This window comes from Cupressus sempervirens, chromosome 10, assembly GCF_028749045.1.
Source record: "Cupressus sempervirens isolate cs-2001-9-10 chromosome 10, ASM2874904v1, whole genome shotgun sequence".
In the NCBI taxonomy this organism is placed as follows: domain Eukaryota; kingdom Viridiplantae; phylum Streptophyta; class Pinopsida; order Cupressales; family Cupressaceae; genus Cupressus; species Cupressus sempervirens.
Window position 1 is genome coordinate 375698792 of NC_143127.1, and position 23665 is coordinate 375722456.

At 36.1% G+C, this 23665-nt stretch overlaps 1 protein-coding gene across 2 annotated transcripts in view; it reads left to right on the plus strand.

Annotated features, from left to right (window-relative positions):
• LOC149534245 (Cytochrome c oxidase, subunit Vib family protein) overlaps nt 1–23665 on the plus strand; it is an 88864-nt gene that overhangs the window by 29904 nt on the left and 35295 nt on the right. The window contains exon 3 of one of the 2 annotated variants that reach the window (XM_089804857.1): nt 6283–6669. The exons of the other annotated variant lie outside the window; for it this stretch is intronic. Within the exon in view, the coding sequence (XP_089660983.1) occupies nt 6283–6321 (39 nt within the window). The 3' untranslated portion in view covers nt 6322–6669. Of the gene's footprint in view, nt 1–6282; nt 6670–23665 lie in introns of those variants that run through there. 2 annotated transcript variants of the gene reach the window in all.

Consider the following 23665-nt stretch of genomic DNA (forward strand, 5'->3'; position numbering starts at 1 on the left):
TCCTTTTTTCATTGATATAGGAGCAACCTTCGACTCCTCTAGCTTCTTGCAGCTGTGCACTTTATTCTGATTCTGAACTGGGGCAGATGATATATTCAATGTCCTTGGGGTCGTGGCATCTATGACTGCAGCACTATTGCTCTCTTGGTTTCTACCACAAAAATCCTTCCTACCAAAAACAGCATGAGAAGCACTTCCATGCACTTGAGCTTGATATCCAACCTCGAACTGATTTGTATCATACTGCTGTCCTAAAGTTGTTGGTTCCCCTTGCAATGTTAGAGCTTGAGGAAAGGAATCCTGATCATGAGATTGACAACCAGGTATGTACCCTCCTTGCTCTTGGGCAAGATTATCTTGGGAAACAAGTGCCTTGGTCTGATTTGGGACTGCATGGGGCACATTATTGAAAGATTTTTTTCTGGCCCCATGAAGCTTGCACTTGATGTGGTCGCCTATTTGATGGTAAATTCTGATTGTAAGGTTGAGGGGGCCTACTAATTTGAGCTTGTTGTTCTCTGAGTGTTTTCACTTTATTCCCAAGGGTTTGCATTCGCTGCACCAGAGTCTCTAATATGGTTTCAATATTACTATTTGAAGATGCAGAGCTTGGTGGAGCAGAAATAAGAGGTTAACTTGTAGACTCATGGAATAGGAGCCACAACAAGCTGATGTGTAGAAATATCTGGAAATAAAGGCTTTGGAGACCTTGGTGTTGATTCCCCACCTTGTATCAGACAATTTTTAGCCTCTATGGCTATATCGTATGCAACTAGTAGAGTATCTCCACACATTGTTTGTAATGTAGTTGCAATATGACTAACAAAAGCTTTGATATAATGCAAGAAAGCATTGCCAGGAAGAGGTTTCAGTGCAACAGGAATTCTATCCCATGTTTTCTGAAGTCTGTCATGCACTGATGGGGTGCTCTTTTAATTGTAGTCAGCTGCTTCAAAAGTTAGAAATGGTCACTTTTGTCTTCAAAATGTTTGCAGTTGCACAGTCTTTCACCTAACTCATCCCAGCTATGGATGGAGTTGTGTGGTAATCCTCTGTATCATTGCAAAGCCTTTCCTTTTAACAATGAAGCCAAAAGTCTAATAACATCATCATCCTCTGTGATACCATCAATATTATAGACATTTGAAATTTCTTGAATATGCTCTATGGGGGAAATGGAGGCTTCACTAGTAAAATCTTGTATACTTTTAAGTGCAGCTATTGGTAAATCATGCCTTTGAACCAATATGAGAGGGGTGCCGCCATTAAAGGTGCCAAAAACTTGATTTCTACGGACAACCATGTGAAATAATTATCTATTCCAATGAATGGATGGAACTCTAGGCTGTGATCTAACAATTGGAGGAGTAGAGAGAGATCTAGGAGATAAGGCAGTTATTTCTATACCTCTTTATGGTGATAAAGAAAGTCTATTTCTTCGTCTTCTAGAGCTTTGAAATGAGAGTCTTGTATACTGAAAATCACCTCTAGAAGACTCCCTTGTTTGAATTATGGGCATGAATCATAGCAAATCTGGTCTGAAAATCAAGATGTAGAGATAGAGTCGCCAAGTGCTTAGATGTGAGGCTCTTGAAGGCTGAAATGCTAAGAGGAACACTATCTTCTTAGCATCGAAGTTGAAGTCCTTTAATTGACATTAACAAACCAATAGATTTCTTAGTAAGCTTGAATGTAGTCCCACTAGGTATGCCAAAAACCGTTGACACAAAAGTTTGCGCCCCTGCCCGACGTATTATCCTCGGGCAACCTTGTGTAACATGGAAACAGTCTCAAAGTGTGGGTCTTGGAATTAGAGATTGAGTCTCTGGAGAAGGCCGACTTCCTCACTATTAGGATGTACCTAAACTAAGACTTGGAAGGAAAAGGGAGAAGGATTACAAAAATTAAAATGAAGGGAAATACGATGATGCACCAAATAGATTTTTTGATTCTTCCTTGCCTTTGGATGCACAAAAGAACAATAAGCACTCGAACGAATACAAACCTCACTCTAATCTATCCTCTAAGGACTCATATGTAGGTCAAAGCCAATGAGGTGTCCTAAGGAAACAAGATTCACAATGCAACATCCATATACCAGATTGACACAACATATAAACTTGAAGAATATAAAAGAAACATTTAGCAACAGGCAAGAAATATGCATAGATAACTAAATAGGAGAAAACAAAGATTTTATTGATGCATGGCAAGACAAAGTTATAGTTGCAGAGCAAAGATTTATACAAAAGAACCAAAAGAAGAACCTAGAAAATATTTACAACTTTTTCCTTTATAGATCAGGCATAATTTAGATGTTTACATGAAGTTAAAACCCAAACTAGATTGGAGTTAGATTACAGAGGTGGGCAATCAAGAAATATTAGAAAGAAATCTGATCTTTGAAGCAACTTGTCCATAGAAGTGACAAGAAAGACCCAAATGAATGCACGTAGCACATAGAAAGATAGATCTAAAAGATTTGATCCTTGCAAGCAATAAAGAGGCATGGGAATACATTGACGTTTGCTACAAGGCCTAAAAGGATACTCGACATTAAAGAATTGACCTTGGAAACGTGTGGTGGATGCAAACAATTAGATCACGCCGCTGTCGTAAAACGCGAGAAAGGATAACACGAAGTTTTAACTCACCTACGTACACTTGTAGAGCTGACTCGGGTGGAAAAGGATTTGATCCACTAGGATAAAGATGATCCATTGATGAAGATCTTTCTATTTGAAATGGATGGCATTCACAACTTCTTGTGAAATAGTGAAATGGATTAACACAAAGGTTAACCACCCTGCCACGTGGCACAACTCGTCGGTCCGACAGAAGGAAAACACGTTGAATGTTCAAGCTGAATTGGTGTCGCTATTTCACAAACGGTCAAGGACTCCTGTGAAATGGTGTAACAATGGAAGGTTTCACTATTACGTAAAGGCAGAAAAGTGACCTTGCGAAATAATGAAACTCTGATAATGCGAAGGTTAGCCGCAAATATGATGTGTTAACCCACTGTGAAAGAATTCAGCCCATTGAAGATCTCTTTGATCGGTCATTTGTGGTGGGCTGAATGGGGGCAAAAATAGTCAACAATAACCATAGGAGAACCTGGTGCAACATCTAGATCTTTGCTACTCCCTACAGATGCACTCATCTAAACTATATCAATTGCACCCATGATAATGATAAGTGTGGCTACATCCTCAAGTGACTCATAACTAGAACCCATGGGTATAAGGTCATTGCCTACCCGAACTGTTGAGAATTGCTCTTGACCTATAGTCGGTGAAGACTGTGCCCAACTCAACTCCACAATAAGCTTCTCAATCTACGGTGAAGACTCTTGAAGAGGCAACTGGGTGCTCTCTAATATGATTGAAATTACCTCAAGCTTATGAGTGAGCTCATCTACTTCCTCTTCCTTTCCCCTCAATGCATCATAGCAAGTGCAACCCCACTCGAGAACGTAATCTCTGTTAGCCAATAGTCGTGTTTCATTATTCTGATGGCTTCATAGAGTGTATGAAACTTTGTAAGGAAAAAAATGCCATCATAGTGCTCATCTATCACAAGAGTGCCCCAACCATAGGTGGCTAACATTTGGTTAGTAATGTCAAAATGCTCAATGGCTGTAGCAACTTGACTGTCATCCTCTATAAACTGCCCAACCAATTGATGTCTGTGAAATACATGACACTTGAAAGTTTTTTAAATCCAAATCCACACTATGAAAGGAAGTTGTTTCACAACTTTCATCTCATGATCAACATCATGTGTGCTATCATCATCACACACATCAACAAACAAGGTACTGCTGCTAAGAACCTCAACAAGTGGCTCGTTTGATAAAGTGGGAACCACTGCTTCAACAATCTCCTCGCACATTCCCACTTACCATGCATCTGCAAGTCCTTGCAAGTCACGATCGTGGGACCAAACGCCAACCAATGAATTCTATGAATCGTTTTCCTAAATCTCATATGAAAAATCAGATTTGCTATAGAATGAGTCTTCCTCATAAATTACATCAGTAGTAACTGAATCATGAGTAGCAACATCATTCACCTGTAAACCCTTTGCTATCTCTTGATGATGCAAATACAACCCACTTCTGTCATAGAAATCAGAACTGTTATAGCATGTATTTTCCAGGCAATCCTCATACATGACTCTCTCATTGTGTGAGTCAACGTTGAAGGATTCTCCACACTTGCCAGGAATCATCACCATCATTAGGCTCAAACTAGGAATTGCTGTCATAAAATGTAGTACCTTTATCATCACTATCTTCATGACTAGTAATGGATGCAGAGCTGCCATAAATGGTGGATATCTTATCATTAGTTTTCTCATGAAAATGATGGGACTTCCTACAACTTTCCTCAAACGAACCAATAATAACATCATTCCTTTGTGAAGAGTCTCCTTCATCATACATATAAGACATACTATTCATTGAGTAAAGTCTCAACAACCACATCTACTTCTTATCCCATTGTTTCTTTTGCACGAACAAAATCAGTAGAATACGATGTTGCGTTTTCCTTCCAATCCAACAAGGGATATGGAATCTCTGGATGTTAAAGAAGCCTATATAAATTTCAATTGTAATCCTGAAAGGCTTATGATAATTTCGTAAGGCATGCATGAGCTGTGGCATAAGAACCTGTATGCATTTTGTCTTACCCATGTTTTACACAAACCCTCTGTTGCCTCCCCCACAGGATGGCAGAAAACCACTGTGATACCACTGTAATATCCCACACTTGGATATTGTCTCAATTCTGTTTTATGTTTTCAATTTTGGTTGCTTGACATTTTATCAAACACTTTGTATGCAAACTAATGAAGCTGGTTTCACCAATAATCTGATTTTTTTTAATGAGAATGACTTGGAAACAGCTATGCAATATCATTCAACTTGCTCAATATTCAACATGGCATTTTGTCAAACACTTGGCAAACATACTACAATACATAAGTTCAAACCATCTTTGCAACATCATATAAATATGTCCTTCAATTTTAATTGTGCAAATGAAATTCATTCATCAACTAATATAATAAGGAGAAAACTTATTGTGTTAGGGAAACCTGTAGTAGTAATGCAGCTATGAATTCATTGTCTCAGAATGATTGCAACTTAACCTGTCAATACATATCCTTAGACGCCAAGGAAGGGAGGGGCCATTGGCACTCAGAAAAGCTCTAAATGTGCCTGCCCCAACACTCACGTCGAGATTTCATATGTTCACACAGCTTCTTGAATCCATGCAACTGCCCTATGTGATTTATCTGCTGGTCTTGATAGCTATGATTTTGTATTTCTAGCTGATTCTTAACCTCTGCAAATTCAATTTTTTGTAAATAAAATTCAAACCCAACTAAATTCAATTCTAGTCGAGCACAAAAGTAATCTTTGGATGAGATTATTCTTAACACTCTTCACCTGGCCTTTTACAGGCTCAAAGTGCTATAAAAATCTGGAAGAATTTCCAATTCTTCAAATCAATCTTCCTAAACCCTCGACTCTAAGCCTGAGGCAAGTCAATGAGGAAATAAAAAGCATCAAGGAGGAATTAATCTTTGAATTGAATGCATTTATAATATCCTAGGAAAATCGGCTGTAAGCTTCAAGTTTGCTCTCTGCATCACATTAAGAACATATGTGCTTTTGTTACAAAGTCTGAAACATAATAATTTATTATATTTCCCTCCATTTGGTGCACAACTAAATAATAAAAAGCCTATCTTAACAAACACATAGGCCTCTCTTTAAATTGACACTTCACATTATTCCTCATACGCACTTTATAATCATTAAATAATCCCTTCTCATGATGTGCACTTTTGATTATGCATTAATGAAGTAATACTTTATTAATAATTAAATGTCATAACTCCAAAAGTACTCATAAATTTGATGAAGCATCTGAACCAGAGAGTCAACCACTGTATCCTCTGTTCATATGACAGCCTTGCTAAAATTAAAAAGTGCCTATGTCTATCAACCTCAGACTCACTATAGATAGTAATATGAAATTCAGCCCAAAAAAAGTCCAATCTGACCCAAGCAAAGACCAAACTTGAACATACCGAATCTGGAGAAGACAAGAATCTCGATTAACCAAGCCTCTGCCTCAAAAGACCCTCTATTCACAATAATTAGCGTACGAGGGACACAATAATTGGCTAATCCCTCAAACTCTGATGCTCATGAAAATGGGGACATTACAAAGTGTGGTTGATTATCATTTTCTTCTCTACATGCAGATTTACGGGTTGCTTCTTCCGTGGATGGAAACCTGTTGAAGTAGAGAGCTCGTAGATGTAAAGCCATAAGCACTGTATGAATAATGGATGGTAACCCTTGTTCACAGGGGACATCCTCACTCTGAGGTTGTATTTGGGCCGAGGGAGAAATGGTGGCTTTGTATTGCTGCTTTTATAGTTTTCAGGTTTATTTTATGTGTTGTTCGGGGTGGTTTTGAAGCATTGTTTGTGTTTTTTCTGTTGAGTGAGCCTTATAAATATGTTATAGCAGCATGCTGCTGTAATTGAGTATATAATCAGTCCTTTGAATTGCCATTTTCATTTGATGAACAAGCAATTACTGTTGGAGAAGTTTGGAGTAGAATGAAAATATTGTTTTTCGTATAATTTGGTGGTTTGTGTAAAGGAGCTTGTTGTATAAAGCCATAATTTGATTTTCTGTTATACATATAAGTCTCAGATCTGAATTCTATTTCTAAATCTTTGAAGACAAGGACATTACAATGTCATGCTTCTAATCCTCTTCTCAATAAATGGGATGTTCACCATCTAGATACCATAAAAGGTTGTTGATGCATAACCTTACTGATTGGCACTTTATAAATGCTAGGGGAACTGAAAAATAGTTGATGGAATCATTTGCCTGTACTTTCACTTATTATAATTGAGACCTCGAGTGCTTGCAAGAGAAAAACACCAATACTTTTTGAACCTTTGATTCCTTTGTAACAAGATTTTACAGGGATGACCGAAATGCTATGACAAGGAGAATTTAGAAAAACAAGTATTTTATAAGTATTGAAAATTTGAAGCTTTAAAATCTCAAAATTCCTGAACTGGGTTGACTCATAAACTGGCCACATTGCATAAACATCAAGATTGGTCCTATAAACAGATTTAACAAATTGATTTGTAGTTTTCAAGATATAACCTTTTTTATACTTTTCGTTGACTCAGGAGGATGCTTATGACGCTATCTAGAAACACCTGAAGTGCACATTTGTAAACTTGACTCAGGAATTGAATCATGTGCAAGATGTTCGACAAAACAACTAGTTGACTTCTGTTGGATTTCTTATCTTTCATTTTGACTGTCTTGGTATCAAAGTTTGAGAAGTTTCAGCCCCTTGGACAAGAAGATGTCTAACGTTCTCTCAAATAGGCGTCAACCTAGATGGCGTTTAGATGAGTTTGATATATTAGAACGTATTTGACATGTCTAGAGGGAAGCACTTCCCATCATCTTTCAATATGGACGTGAACTTGAAGCCTTGGAGAAAGCTAGATGACGGCAGTATCAACATCGACATCATTTTTAGTGTTGAAGATTGTACGTGCGATAGAGATCTTTATCTCTGATTTTATGAAATATAACTATGTTTGTTATGAGTCATGATCATTATGGTCATCTTCAGCTGAAAGAGACATTTGTAATAATATTTAAAGATAATATTATGTAAAAAGACACTTGTCATGCATCATGCGAAGAGGCATGCGTATGGAAATTTGAAATGTTGAATATTTGGAAATATGAAGGATGTTGTATTAGGAATTTGAAGAGACCTTCGTGTGTTGTTATATGAAGAGTCTCATTCCAATCTGTTTATATGATTGCTTAGCGTATTGTATGAATCAAGTGAAAGCTTTGTACTTGAACATTTTATTATCAATAAAAGAAATATTTTGCTGGTGTGGTCAGCTTTTTCCCTTCAAGTGGAAGGGTTTTCCCAGGATTATCTTGTGTCTCTTGTACCTATTTTATTCTTCCTTATTGCATTTTATCTTTATTTCTGGGCAAAAACTTAACATGGTATTAGAGCCTCATTTGGTTAACATCAATAAGGGAGGTTCTGTAGTTTTCTAATTTTTATTTTTAGGCATTCTGTTTGCAATGGGAGCTCGCTGTTTTCAGCATATTTTGTTAGCCTCATACTCTGCCAAAGATTAGAGATTCTCTTGATTTCAGTCTCTGATAGTAATCGGGACTGGAAACCAGACATATGAGGGGGATTCACTTCTGCATGGAGTAGGAGGAAGAAATTTGCTGCATCTTGGGGACTGTTGTGATATCCTCTTGGTTAGTTGAGCTTTAAGCTTTTCTTTGTTGGCATTTGCGAATTGCATGTTACCATAGCCAATGGTACCGGGTATTCATCCCTTAAATTTTGTGCATGGTGATATATTTGTTGTTCCTCTGTTGAAGCGGGTAACCGTTTTATTAAGGAAATCTAGATCACAAGTTTGTTCTCCTTTTGCATTGAAGCTTTTGAATTTATTGTGACGTACATACCTTCTTATATTCAATTGTTTTATACCATTGATGATGACGTGGCATCAATATTCATCTTGTTGTATGACATGGCATTGAAAGTGTGTCCCGTCATTTATCGAGCTTCTATTGTTTTCAAGATTTCTCACCCTCCGCTTCCTCTCGCGTGTCTTCATTTCTACGCACAAAAATGCATGTCATAAATTCAAAATGTTCATGGCGGAACTAGAAGTTAGAAGATTCTTCTATTGGCGATGGAAAATTTTCTATTGATAACGCAAAAATTATTTCTGTTGGTACTGAGAAATTTATAGAAGAGACATTTGGAATATGTTCTAGTTTGAGCAAATGTATGTTTGGAAGAACAAATTCTCATTGTAGTGATGTTGATGAAGAGAGAATGAGATTTGTGCTTTAGAACCTTTTTTTTAAATTGTCGAGTAGATGTCGGAGTATGTTCTCAAATGCCTCAGCTATGTCTTATCAAATTCTCAATAGTGAAGACTAGAATATAATTTAAAAGAGAAACAACATTTAGGAGAGCTACGCGTTAGTCGTTGGTAATGTGTGCTAAGCCTTGATGGGTTGCGTCTCTTGTGGTCACTGTTAGTTATTTTTCATATACGGTTAGTAACTTATAACAGTCAAAGTCTTGTCGCTTTTGTGTTTAGCAGAGAATGAAGAATCCTAGAAGATGACTTATTTTCGATACTTTGGGTGAAACTCCCGATGGACAATAAATAGAAGATTTCTGAAGGATGTAGTTTAGCAGCTCGCTTTAATCATTTTTGTCTTGGGGTTGTTCATAGGTTTTAATATTTTATCATTTGAGAATTTATTTTTTAAGTTTTAGTTTGTCTCTTCATCATGTGTGTGATCTTTATTCTTTTGAAGCAACAAAATTTTGCAAAACTTTCATGGCAGTGTTTATGTGCTTCGAAAGCCTGTATTCATTTCTAGATGTGTTGAATCAATGCTTGAGTGGGAAAATGAGGGTCGGGAGTTGGAAGGTGGGAACGACTTAATCCATGGCAGAAGAAATGTGAAGTTTGGAGAAATAGAAGAAATATCCAGCTGTGAACTATTCAAGTTGGTTGCTGCAATAGAAGGGTGAGCAATTGCAGAGTAACCACTGGGTTGCGTTATATTCATCTCCATCTTAGTAGTTGTATTTAGACAGAGTGACCCTCGAAAATACTAGGAAGTCTGAGTTAGTGCGTGTTCATTTGAACGAGGCACATTTGTTGACTGCAGGGCATCACATTCTTTCTACTGGTTGTGACCTTGTTATCTGCTTGCTGACATTATTACTGTGTGAATTTCTGACATAATATACTGAGATTGTAAGTATCGGATGATCAATTTCCATTTGAATAGTCTATTCCATCATAGGTGACAAGGGTCATTCCTTTAGTTTGCATTTGAGAGTTCCGTGCAAGAGGGAGGGAGTCAGGCTAACAGGTGTTGTCGTAAACGTATGAATTGATGACAGAAAATTTTCACTGCGCAAAATTGTGTCGCATTTATTTTCCTCCAATTTTGACCTCTTATTTTATTGAGCTTCTGATACTCGCATTGTTGAGGTTTGCTGGCAAAAGCTCTTGCTAGATCTGGATATAATTAGTTAATTTTTCTTAACAAAAGTCTCTTCCAAGTTGAACAACTTAGCCTAAATGGAGTTATTCTAGCAAATTCTATTGGGCTGTAATAGATGAGACAGAGTAATCTCTCAGGCATCTGATTTACAAAACCTAGATAGAATGAAATCTACAGATTGTTAAATCTCCATTGTTGTGTCTTGGGAAAGTTGTAACTGTTCATGCAGATTGTTACGTCTACCCTGATTCAAAGCTTGCGGGTCTGAGATGTATTTTGACAATAATGTCACTTGTAGGAGGAGTCCAGTCTAGGATTGCCTTAGGATTCAAATTGGATTTATTTGGCATCTGTGAATCTAGAGCAATTGGTGACAAGATGCGTTTGACATATAAGTTTTTGCTACTTTACTCATCGTTTTTAAGAGTCTGGTTCCTTTTTGTTAGAATTTTTATCCTCATCATGTTTGGTTTGTTTGATGATATCTTGGCAGACATTTTGATGAATTTGATGTGGAAGTAGTACTTTAAGATGTCAGGTGTATTGGCAATGGCCGCTATTGTTCGTTGACATTATGAAGGAATGTTGTTTTTGTTCATCTCCTAGCACTAATTGTATCTATTATTTGCAACAAAGAATGGAGTACAAAAATATAAGTATTTGTCTTGACATTTTGTTATATTAATAGTAATAGTGTATAGCATTGATCTCGATATTTGATCTCTTCTCGTTGTAGGACAAATCAATGGGATAATGAGAGAATATAGAGCCTCGATTGAATTGATGATACAAAAAACTCAGAGGAAGTATATTCAGCTTCAGAGGGAGGTTATATGACAGAGGGAGATGTCTAACCCCTTTGCAAGCTCATTGGAATTAGCTATCTTATTTTGGTGAACAAAATTGTGCCTACTAAGAGGGAATCTTTGTTGAGAGATAATATCAGTTGTTAATGTGTCCTTCCCTGGGAGAAGTTTGAGGTGAAAGCCCTTGTTCCACGCTTTGCAAGTATGTATGGTGGAAATACATTCTTCATTGGGAGAAGTTTGAGGTGAAAGTTCCACCCTCTTTGAGTGGGGATGGTGGACCACCCTCTGTGATAGGTAGGGTGAAAATGCATTCTTCTCTTGGAGAAGTTTGAGGTGAAAGCCCTCTTTTCACCCTCTGCAAGTAGGCAGGGTGGAAGTCATGTGTATGACTCCATGACATTAATTTATGTGCTTATGAAGTAACTAAGGTGAATTATGTTATGCTGAGATAACATATGAGAATATATGTGATATTGACATCTTTGGTTGCAGCTATGCGTGCCTGCCTGACTAAAAATCTTTCTCTTACTAAGGAGTGTTGAAGATTGTAGCTGCGATAGAGATTTTTATCTTTATTTTATGAAACATAAATATGTTTGTTATGACCGTTATGGTCATCTTCAGCTGAAGAGACATTTGTAATAATATTTAAAGATAAATGTAATATCCTAATAGGATATTATCTCCAAGTTTTCTCACAAAACAATTTTCAGAATATAACAAATAAACTATGCAATGAAACCCAACAATATTATCCAGTAATTGTTCATATAAATTTTTAAGAAATGTATTATTGCATTATACATCAGCAATACAATAACAAGCATCTAGTCCAATCTTAAAAGAAAAATACAGTCAGATTGGAAATATAAGAAAGTGTAAGCACAAGTGAGATACCTGATGTAACGTCTCCACGGACAATGGGGTTGTGTCCACTGTCTACTAGCATGAGTTTTTCCTCCCTCAAGCTAGATGGAAGCCAAAGCTTTCCAAATAACTCTCCAAGAGAGAATAAAGTCTGATCCATAAACCAAGCATGCCCAAAATGACTCTCCTTTCCTCCTTTTAATACATCAAGTTGTGACTCTTCCGTTTCCACTTCTTTGTCTTTTGCCATCTTCTTCTTTTGTCACCTTTTAACCCCCTTTATAATATTAAATTGATCCATTTTGTAAATTTGCTTTAAACACTCATAAGGCACATTTAATATTATATGATTTCAACTTTGAAATTCCTGATGTCCCTAAAAGGGGACATTATAGTCCTCCCTCAAGATTGCTTTTCCTGAAGCAATTAGTACCAGGATCTCGTATAAATTTGTAGGTAGCTATATAGCCCAATCTGAAAACACATCTTGCCACATTATGAAGCAAGGTGTCCAAATCAACTCATCTATCAATCAAATCCCTAGATTCCATGTCAATCTGTGAACCACTGTGTCTGTAGGCTGTGAGGCTTTGATTATAACTGCATCAACTCTCAAACTATGTAGTACTACAACATAATCCTCAAAATGTAAGACATACATTTTGTTAACACTTGGATCCCAAACCAACCTATCAACACAATCTTGGGTGTAGAAATAGATGATTGATGAATCTCCAACCTCCTGAATCAGCTAGTTGAATAAATAGATGCCCAACACATTGCCCATATGCAAGGAAACCAACTCATCATGACTCAAGTTGTCGCTGTCATAACTTGGGTCATCATCAAGAATCTCAACATTGTCATCAACATGTCGCTGAACTAAAAAGGTAAACATCTCATATGGAATATGTCGCAACATGTGTAGTTCCCACTCATTTGTATGCAGCTCTTAACATTCCTAGTCCAAACTGAATCTGAAAATGTACTAATAGTCTAAGCAGGACAACTGCTGATAATTGGAGTATGCAAAAAAATAAAATTAAGTAGGTAGCTGCCATATCATAAAAACTTGATGATGAATCTCTAGGTAAGTTGTAAAAGCCCTCAGGGCACACTAAGGACAACTCTGAACTCTGTACTTCATCGCAAGTATCATCACTAAAATCTTCTCCATCAATGAAGATATCATTGTCAAGTGAAATCTTTGAATTAGTTTCACTTGATTTATCTCTATCCATGTGACAATGTGAAGATAGACAACTGCTGTCACAAAAATTAAAGTTCTCATGGTTTACTTCTTGCTGGACCTTAAAGCTTTCTTCAACATAATGAGCCTTATATTGATAAGGTGAAGTGTATATATTGTGCTCTCCTTCACTCTCAGCAAGGGTGTGAATCCCATATATTATTTGTATGATCTCCTTAGCCTTAAGTTCTTGACCATCATCTTGGTGAGTAGTTGTTTTACAAATCTGATTTTCAGCCTCATGTAATGAGTATTGTGTTATATGAAGTTGGAGACATAACTCATCTATCTCCCTCTCTTTATCTTCAGCATGTTTGATAGCCACATCCCCATCTTTGAGAAACTTCAAGTGATCTGATTTCATTCTTTCCAATGCTTTCTTTTAAGTGTGAAAGTTTGCACTATTGATTCTATTCATTGTTCCCTTCTCCTTTTCAACACCTTTAATTTCCCACATGTTTTCTTCAATGTTTTTATGGGCTTTGTCAAAGTGCACTAAGACTGCAATCACCATATCATTTGATACTTTCAATTTATCATCCAAATTATATGCCCCAAATTCATCAACTTGAAATGGAATTTTTGATTGGTTTTTCAGTTCAGCCCCTATAGTAACATCTTGCTCTAGATTTTGAATACTAGATACAATCTCTGCTGCACCATTTTCAGAATTTGCCTCTATCTTCATTTGTTTTGTCTCATCAATTATTGCATCATTGTTTTCAAATAGTGCATCCCCATGAAGAGCACATTTCCATTTTTTGACATATCATGTAGATAGACATTTTCATCAAAATGGTTGTCAATGAGCACTTCCAATTCACCAAATAAGATGCTAGAACAACCCTTACCATCATCTATTGCAGGATCTCTCTCATGATCTTCATCACGTTGAAGTTGGACTACTGTGTCCTCAACTTTGTCAATGCTGATCTGCACTTCTTGAGCTGATTCTTCTTTCTTGTTTTCCTCACAAGTGTGACCAAGTGACCAAGTATGCTTGTAAGTAAAACAAATCTGCTCTTTCCTCATTTGGTTCTTGCTCATTTTCTGAGATTCTACAACCTGTAATTGCCTTGCCCTTAATTCTTCTTTAGCCTCCTGTTGCTTATACTTCTCAATTTTTGGCCAACATTGTTTGAGCACCTTGTTGACCGACTTACAAGCAACTTTTTGAAGCCTTTTGTTCTCTATTTGAAATTGGCAACAACTTTTGTACGAGTGGCTTAAAAGGAGCATCACACTCATTAATTGTCATGACCTTAATGTTTTCCATGGCTGCAATAACATCTGCATTGTGTTCTTCCTTGATTGTGCCTAATAGATTTTGAAACATGGTATACATTAAATCATACAATCCTAATTCAAGTAGTAGATTACACAGTTTGATATTTGCAAATGATTCTAGTATTGTTGCCCTTTTTGGGAAGTGACGATTGCTGCTGTCACCAAGATGTTGAAACTATCAACAATGAGCTGAACTACCCCCTTCATAGTGTCTTCTTCATAAGGTTCTTCTGGTGCTAAAATTCTTATGACCTCCACCAGGCAAGAAGCCACTAATAGTTTTATCTTGCTATCTGAATGTTTCGGCCTCTAATCCAATGTAGTTATTGTAGGTTCAAGAGCAATCTGCAACAAGTCATGGGGTGATTGCTCCACCATGGTCAAGCATCCTGTTGGTTATCAAAATCGATGGTTAGAAACCTACGAGCCTTGCCTGCTCGATGCTGGGTATCTAACTGATTTTGATCAACTTGACAGGATTGACTCCAATCCTTTGCGCTTTAGGCTCCGCTGGACCAGGGCCTGTTTACCCAATGCAAAACTCGGACACAAGATGTATTATAGCGGATTGCAAAACAAATTCCTTCAACTGACAAGTGTTAAGGAAAGCTTCTAGACTTGTGATATATGACTTCAAGTTTGGATTGCTTATTAGAATTATATTTTGCTGAAAGAAAAATGTTAAAATGATTTGTTTAATCAAAAAGTCTTTAAAGAAAGAAGATGAAAAATGCCAGCATTTGATTTATATAACCTTGAACAAATTTATGATCAGTGTCAAATTCCAATTGGTTAATAGAGTCAAATATATATATTTTTACATACAACTTTATGACATTGATAATATAACCTTTGCCTAAAAATTTACTAATTGTGATGCCACAAGTCGTTATATTTTAACATATTTCAGACTTTTCTATTATGCTTTAACCATTAATGGACACAATAGATACAAATAACAGGAACGAACTTATATCCTATGCTATTTGTATTTGTCAAATTTGAAGAACAATAAACAACTTAGTGTGCTTATCAAATTAGTAAATTATAAACAAATAAATGATCAACACCATAAAGGACGAACTATATGCATTCCAACTCTAAAAACAATTGAAATCCTTACTATTTTTATTTGCTGGATAAATTATACTGAATACACTCAGCTTCCTGGTGCTCTGTTCAGCACAATAAGATCCACAAAATGCCTGAATTAGAGCTCAAAAGATTACAATCTCTTTGCTTAGTTCACGGATCCAACTTCTCCTTTAAAATTAAACAAATTTCAAATATGTATGCTTGACAATGACAAAGCTCTTTGTTTCAAAAAAAATGAATACTGTATCTCCTTTAGCCCAGCTTTACACATATTTATAGAGTATGAAAAGGGCAATCGGTTGCCTCCCAAGTAACACACCTTTTCATAACTACAACTAATCATAACTCCTTTGTAACAATATTGTGAACCTAATATTTTTAAATAAAACAAAATATGACTCTTAAACTATCGGAGATATATTTCTGACTTGTTAAATCTCCTGGATAAAGCTTGAACCATCGCTCCTTAATTGGACAAAATTAACATGTGGAACCATGGTGGTTTTTCTTCAATCCCGTGAATTCCCACGGGCATTTATTGCTCATATATTCTCCTGCGCTGAATGCTTCCATGCTTTCGCACAGCACACCGACCTGGAAATAAGCGGAGGAGCCCGTGTATAGCATATGCGAATAAAAAAGGTGTTAATTCCCATAGACGTGGTGCTTGCTCCCGGTGATGCCTGCTTTCCTCTTCCGCTTGAACACCTGCAACAAGAATAATAAGACATCAGGTATTTAATGAATAACTAACACTACTTCAGTGGCTCTGCAAATTTATCGAGCTCAATATTATCGCGTTCAAAGGGTTTTGCTTTGTTCCTTAGTGCTTGCACTCATAGTTTCTTACTTTGTTAGCGGAGTGATAAGCCACACTGGTTTTTTCAAATGCTCCAATTTCTTGTATGACAATTAACATATCTGATATGCCCTTTTAGACTCACGTATTCTTCATTTATACTGCTATTGTCTTAAGGCAGTCCCAGTGCATCGGGATCATAATTATCATCTTCTATGTCTTCAAATGGTATGTTCTCCAAGTCGAGGAGTTCCACATTTTCAACTGCAAGAGTGGCTGTGTCAGCAAAAACATTCTCCCAACTATCCTTAATTTCAAATTCTGTGCCCAGTTTTTCATTGACTAAATCTACACAATCAAGTTTTCATGTATACTCCAGTTTATCCTCTGAGAAAGGTATTGACGCCTGCAATTTGGGCTGAATGATCAGTTTAATTGGAGGTTGCTGGGAGGAGATAGGAATACCTGATCATCTCTGAGTTGCTGCCAACACTTATAACCTGCACTGATGACCTGGATTGAAAGGTATGCTGGGAGTTGTCATTATTTGCAAATTTGGATGCCAATTGTTCAGACATATATATTATTAACTGGGGTCAAATATAAGTAAGGTGTGCTCCTCTTTAGGACTGAATTCTGTCTTTTAACAAACCTTACAATACCACCCAAAATCTACTTTGAATATCCACATCTTCAATCATCAATTCTGATCCAGCGAAAAAAAAAAAAAAAAAAACCTGTAGCTGTTGATAATAAAGCTGACATTGCAAGTGCTTCATATAAGCTGTGAACAGTGGAAAATAGAATATACGAGAGCCAATGAAATTCATCCAGAAACAAATAATCACATGTGCTTATGAGAATAATTCGGTTTGAACATGTTTTTCCGAGACTCCCCTTATTTCCTATAAGTTATCTGCTTGCTCAAATGTGCTTCAAACCATGAATTTAAATTTCCGCACTTAATTAATCTTTGAACTATAATTCAATAACCACAATGACAAATTCCATTTAGGACCTCTACCACATTTCACAAATGGAAACCTCAAATTTTGAATTTTTTTTAGAGTTCCATCACATCCTTCCAATTGAATTAAGGTGATGATGGGAGAATTTTCCCTTGTTTGTGATTTGAACTCTAGCTTGCTACTTGTCTCATAAAGTAATTGGGCCAAAGTTTTATTTGATGCCATTTTTGTTTTTATTTTGCTACACTAATGTCACTGCACTTTGAACCTTTGACTTCCCCCACTACTGTCCCGATTTTTCTAGTGCTTGCAAAAGTATTATATTCGGGAAATTGCCTTGTAGTTGTCTGATTTGTAAGCAAGCAATTGATAGAAAGTTATCACTTCTAACTGGTAGAAATTTGCCCAGTAGCATCCCATTGGATATTTTTACGTCCTTCCATCCAATGGATTGTGTTGTTTGAGGTATGCTATCAATTGTTTTCACAAGGTCCTCCCATGCAAATCATGTGCTGATATAAACAGTCAAACAAGATGATTAATCCAGCACATAAAAAATCAACTCTGACCTGTACTAAACTGCAAGTAATTACATTTGACTAATTTAGAAGTATGTGAATTCCGAGTTCCACAATATTTTGCTGCTTTAAATTTTGAGGCCTGAAAGAATAGACACCGATTCTCTCAGCAAACTTCCTTGTTTGCTCAACAGATGTAGTGTTTCCAATGGAGTATTTGACCCAATTTTCAGTAATGGTTAATTCAATTAGCATGTTATTTGCAAATGGAATCTATGCAGAGAGAACATCACAATTTACCAACAACTTATACTATTTCTTAGTTCTTCAAAAATGATACATGGAATATGCATATTACTACTATAAACATAAAATTAACTCAAAATTATTTTCTCAATTATCATTCATTCTAACCTTTAGATGCTGTTAGTTACTCTTCGCTCAGTAGCTCCAAGGAACTGGTCCAACCCTTCCGCCCGACACTTCAAGTCTTTGAGTTTGTTTAAACTCACAAGTTTCCCTGAGAGATCTATTCCCAATTCTTTTCCTCTCTGAATGCCTGGAAGCTATTGTTTTTGTTTCATTTTCAAGCGTTTTCTAGCAATTTTGTGCATAATTACATATCAAGTCTTAGTCAAATGCTCCTCAATTTTTTGCATCTGTCCTTTCAAATAAGCCCTGCCGATAAAGATAATAATAATTTGTGTTCAGAAGAACACATGCGTCAAGCGCTAATGATGCATCTTATTCAATCAACTCCTGCACGTCTTCCAATCAAATAATCCAACAACACAATTTCTTAAACCATTGGCTCAAAATAAACATTTAGCATTGAGTTATTTAGAAGCTCTCCTAGACAATACCAAATATTCTCTTCAGCATCTTTGTTATCCTCTGTTCTTGATTATTTATTCGTGGCAAAAATTAGGATGATTGTCGTATCTGGACCCTTATAACGATAGTTTAAGACAAACCCGATCCTCTATTAGTATGATTCTTGGCATTTCAAGAGTTAGTTGCAAGTAACGGCTCACAAATCTTTATTCTCCTTCGATATGTATACCACCGTTTCACAAATCTTTATTCTCTAGCACAAAGAATAGTAGTGCAGCAAGGAAAGAGTTCTGCAAACTTATTCCAAGGCTTTGATTAAGATTTTTGTCGTTGCTAAATGTAAATTGGGAATTCCTTTGTGAAATGAACCTCCTTCAGAAATTATTCAATCCTCCTATCTCCGCTTCCCCAATTGTAATGCCAACTTCAAGGAACGTTCACATACCACTCTTCAATTTCTCCCGCCTCTATTGCTTACTCCAGTTCTACCGTTTCAACATTTATGAATGATTCTTCATTCTACTTGCAAATCTTGAACCTCCAAATGTATTTTGTGATTTGCCTCCCCTCATGAATGCTCGCCTCTCGACTTCCATGCACTAACCAACAAAGCCACCAACTTCCCCGTGACTGTCTAGATTGAAGCTCAGTCTTTTACTGAGTTGGATCAATATGTAATCTTCAGCAAACTCTAGTAGCTACAATTGTGTCCAAGGTTACACTTAATGGCCGTTGGGGTTATGTCCAGTGTGCCTTCCCATACTGCTCTCTCATTGACTCCTTGTGTGCATTACTATCTACGTATCATGCCAATGAATCTTAAGGAGCTTTGTTGCTAGGTGTTCAACTACAATGCACATACAATAATACCCTTTCAAGTTGACAATTTTGAATTTCTTGTCTAGCGATAAACAAGGCCCGATAATGTGTTTAAAAAATTCAAATTCAAATTCAAGTGATGTCTTTATATTAATTTTTTTTCCAGCTATGGTATGCCGCCTCAGTGGAATATATTATTACTCCAAATATATTGCATTCCGCTGTTGAATTTGCGACTTCATAATCCAAATTAAAAAATGTTGCCTTCTCGAAACATCCAACCCAAATAAAATATTCTTGGCTTCTAATATGATTGTCCAAAGTAATGAAGGGCTCCTTATGATAAATTTTCCAAGCTGATAATATAGTATTCAAGCAATTTTGGCTTTTATAATATGACCACAAATGAGTTTCAAAATGTAGGACAGATTTATGCTTATAAATCCGGTTTCTCTGGCTAAATTATTATTTTCAAACCTTGAGACACAAAAACATGTAAATGTGTATGATAAAACCTAGAATATTTCCCCAAACTGACTGTTAAATCCTCATCACCAGTTTTATAAACGACACCTATATCTTCTAACAAATAATTTCCCTCTCGCAGGAGAAGACTCAACTCTAAATAAATCTTTTCTAAATGTCTTTGATTAAGATTCCGCAGGCTAGTAAGAAAACCAACTCTAATACCACTGTAATATCCCAATAGGATATTATTTCCAATTTTTCTTACAAAATAAATTCCAGAATATAACAGATATATTATACAATGAAACCCAACAATATTAACCAATAATTGTTCATATAAACTCTTTAGAAATGTGTTATTGCATTACACATCAACAATACAATAACAAGCATCAAGTCCAATCTTAAATGCATAAATATAGTCAAATATAAGAGTGTAAGTACAAATTAGACACTTGGTGTGAATCAAACAAAACTTTTGAAAATAATCTAATCTAAATCATTTGATGGAACCTTGTATTATTTGACATGTGTTTATTTAAGGTTTTGTGGTATTTGTTTTGTGATGGGTTTTGGAAATTTTAATGTTTTTATTTTATGATGGCTTTTATGTGAACTATTTAGTTGGCCAAACAAGGATGTGCACCAAAGGTGTCTTTAAGATTTCTTATATGATGGTTATTTGACTGAATGTCAGGATGTACTTTATGATTCAAAATTGAGGCTTATGTTTATGATATTGATTTGGTGAGCATATATGATGACTTGGGTTTTGCGAACCAAACTATTTTTGGGTTGCTTGTTAAGGAATTGAGTTCTATCATTAGGGGTGTTGTGGTATGGGACACAATTGTGGTTAATGTGCTTAGGGGAGGTTGTCTAGGTACGTGTCTTTGGGAGTGGCTTGCAATAGGGGTCTGGGACCCAGAGTGGTTAGTACTAGGGTAACCTATTGTAAGTTGTGTAATAAGTGATAACATAGTAATTAAAATATCTTGCCTAGCGCTTTTCCTTGTGATACATTAAAAAGATAAGTTAGAGATATGCTTCGCCCATGCCTTGAGTGCTTGCATAGGCTAAGGATGGGAATGTGATGATACTTAGTGAGAGGTATGATTAGTTTTCCTCATCTTCATGAGAGGGTATTTTGGTTCCGCATGTGTCACATTGAGGGTCTGGGGTCCAGAGTGACCAGCCTAGGATAACTCAACACTTGAGGGTTCGCAGCCTAATGAGAGACCAGTCCAGGGTAACTCAAGTAGTTTGACCATGTGATGACACTCCCTAGTATGTATCCTGACTCTCCTCCATAGATTTTATATTTGCCTCTAGCAGTGTAGTTATTGGTGTACTTTCATTGATGGTGATTGGATGTATTTATTGTTGGTGTTTACTTGTATTGATGGTGATTGTACTTTTGACATGTGTCTTTTGACTTAAGGTGGATATCTTTTGTGGACTTAAGGCAAGAGTATGGAAATATGAAATGTTGAAAATTTGGAAATATGAAAGGTCTTGTATTAGAAATTTGAAGAGACCTTCATGTGTTATATAAAGAGTCTCATTCCAATTTATATATATGATTGCTCAATGTATTGTATGAAACAAGTGAAAGCTTTGTACTTGAACCTTTTATTATCAATAAAAGGGATATTTTGCTAGTATGGTTGGGTTTTTCCCTTCAAGTGGAAGGGTGTTACATCCTAAAATTTTGACCTAATTTTAAACTTGTTCATAACCGTTGGATTTAACAAATTATTCTTTCATGATCATGTGAAATAGGTAGTTATTTTTATATGTTGTATTAATTGTTAATGAGATAGTCTTTAACCATCAATTGTTATTAGATGATTAGCAGTTGCTTGATTTAAAATAATGATTATTATGTTTATATGAAATTATTATAGAATTATTATTATGGAGAAAGTGTTTTCATGAGGAGAAGATGTAGAGGGGGGAAGCATTGCTAAACGGGATCATCAGAATGAGATGTTCACTTAGTTCAGTCATTAGGATCGGCAAGTATGACCTTAAACTTCTTTTGAAAGGACACAACGACTTGATCACAGGATACATTTATGGGACCCGCATGAGCTATTCAAAAAATAATTTAAGAAAACATGAAATAATCTAATTAAAATATAAAACATACCTCAAGAGATTTTTAATTGATCTTCATCATATTATTATAATAAATATTTACATACATACATATAAATATAAAAATGAAATGGCACCAATAAATTATAAAAACGTAATTTAATAATGTCACCCCATTGATATACTTACATGAACGTATGTAAATATATATTATAATAATGATTGAAATTATAATCTTTCCAACTCTTCTTTTCAACTTTTTATTTTTCTTTCCCTCTCTTTTCATAATCGATTTAATACTTGGAATTTTGAATTGGCTATAATCTTTTGCAACCGACGGAAGCCAAGGAGTCATGATCGCTCTCCGTATATGGAAGCCGTGAAGGAGAGATGGGATCACCTTTTTCCTTGGTACCTGAACTTCTTCCTACCTTGCTAAGTTCCAGTTTTTCCTTGTCTCATTAACCAATTCAACCCTGCATTGTTACGTTTGCAATCTATCATTGTCACGTTTGCAATCTGCCATTGTTATGACCTTGTTTGGATAGTGCAATTTTACCATAGTCGAGCAAGGATTTTGGCTGGAATATAGAGATATAAGCGCTAGAAGTGACATTTTTAAGTAACGAGAGGGAGCCGATTAGTTTGCTAGTTCCTCAAGCAACACATATTAGGTCATGAATTACCTTTCAATGTTTTTGAATACATATTTCATTGCGGCCGACTAAGTTTAGGAGTCTCCTTCTCTATAACTGTGATCATACTATTTAACTTGCTGAACATTCTCCGTGATATACATTGAGCTTTTTCTTTTTATTTCATTGTATCTAGAACTATCTTAAAAGAAGAAGAGTAGTAACTCTTAAAAGGAGTCTCAAAATGTAGTAAAAACCTTATGAAGTTATTGATTTCAATAATAAGTTTTATGTTGTCTCAAACTATGATAAAAGATATTAAGAGCAGATTGCTCATAACCTTTCCAAAACACCTGGGAATCACCAGCAAGATAGCCATGATATGGTGAAGAGGTGTAAAAGGGCAGAGTGCTCATAATTTTAATACACTGGGAATGACCGACTGTGTAGCCAAGTATGGTGAAGAGGTGGAATGAATCTGCAAAAAAAAAAAAGAGAAATCAGACAAGAATACCTTAAATGAAATATACTTAATAGCTCATGCTCATCTTTGTAATGAATCCTATTGTCAAGTCGAGCGGTGGTGATCGGGTCATTGAACCCATTGGAAATCCTTGGCCAAGGTAGTTTATAGGCATGTGTGCCATCTAATGATCACTTGATGTCAGTAGCGCTAGTTATGTATGCATGTCCATTTCATAACAGAGCAAACATTCAAAAGACCAGGATGCTCAGGTGGCTGGACTGAAGAACATTCCAAGCCCGATGCTGAGGTAGGGAGGGCCATTCTAATTTGATAGAATGTGTGGGGATAAGTATGGTCCGAGGTTGGTAGGTTAAGCCTATGTCAATGGTTCTCCTCTCACTAACGCCGAGGCTTGCACAACCAGCTAAAGATCTTTTGATGATACTTGTATGTTCCATTCCTTCTTTTCTTGTTAAGCATTTACTTTACTTGTATGCAATTTTGTTACTTAGTCGTTAATCTAGTTATTTCAGTTGAACATGAATACAGTTGTGAATAGTTAATCATTTATCGAGTTATTTCAATTGAATGTGATTTCAGTTAT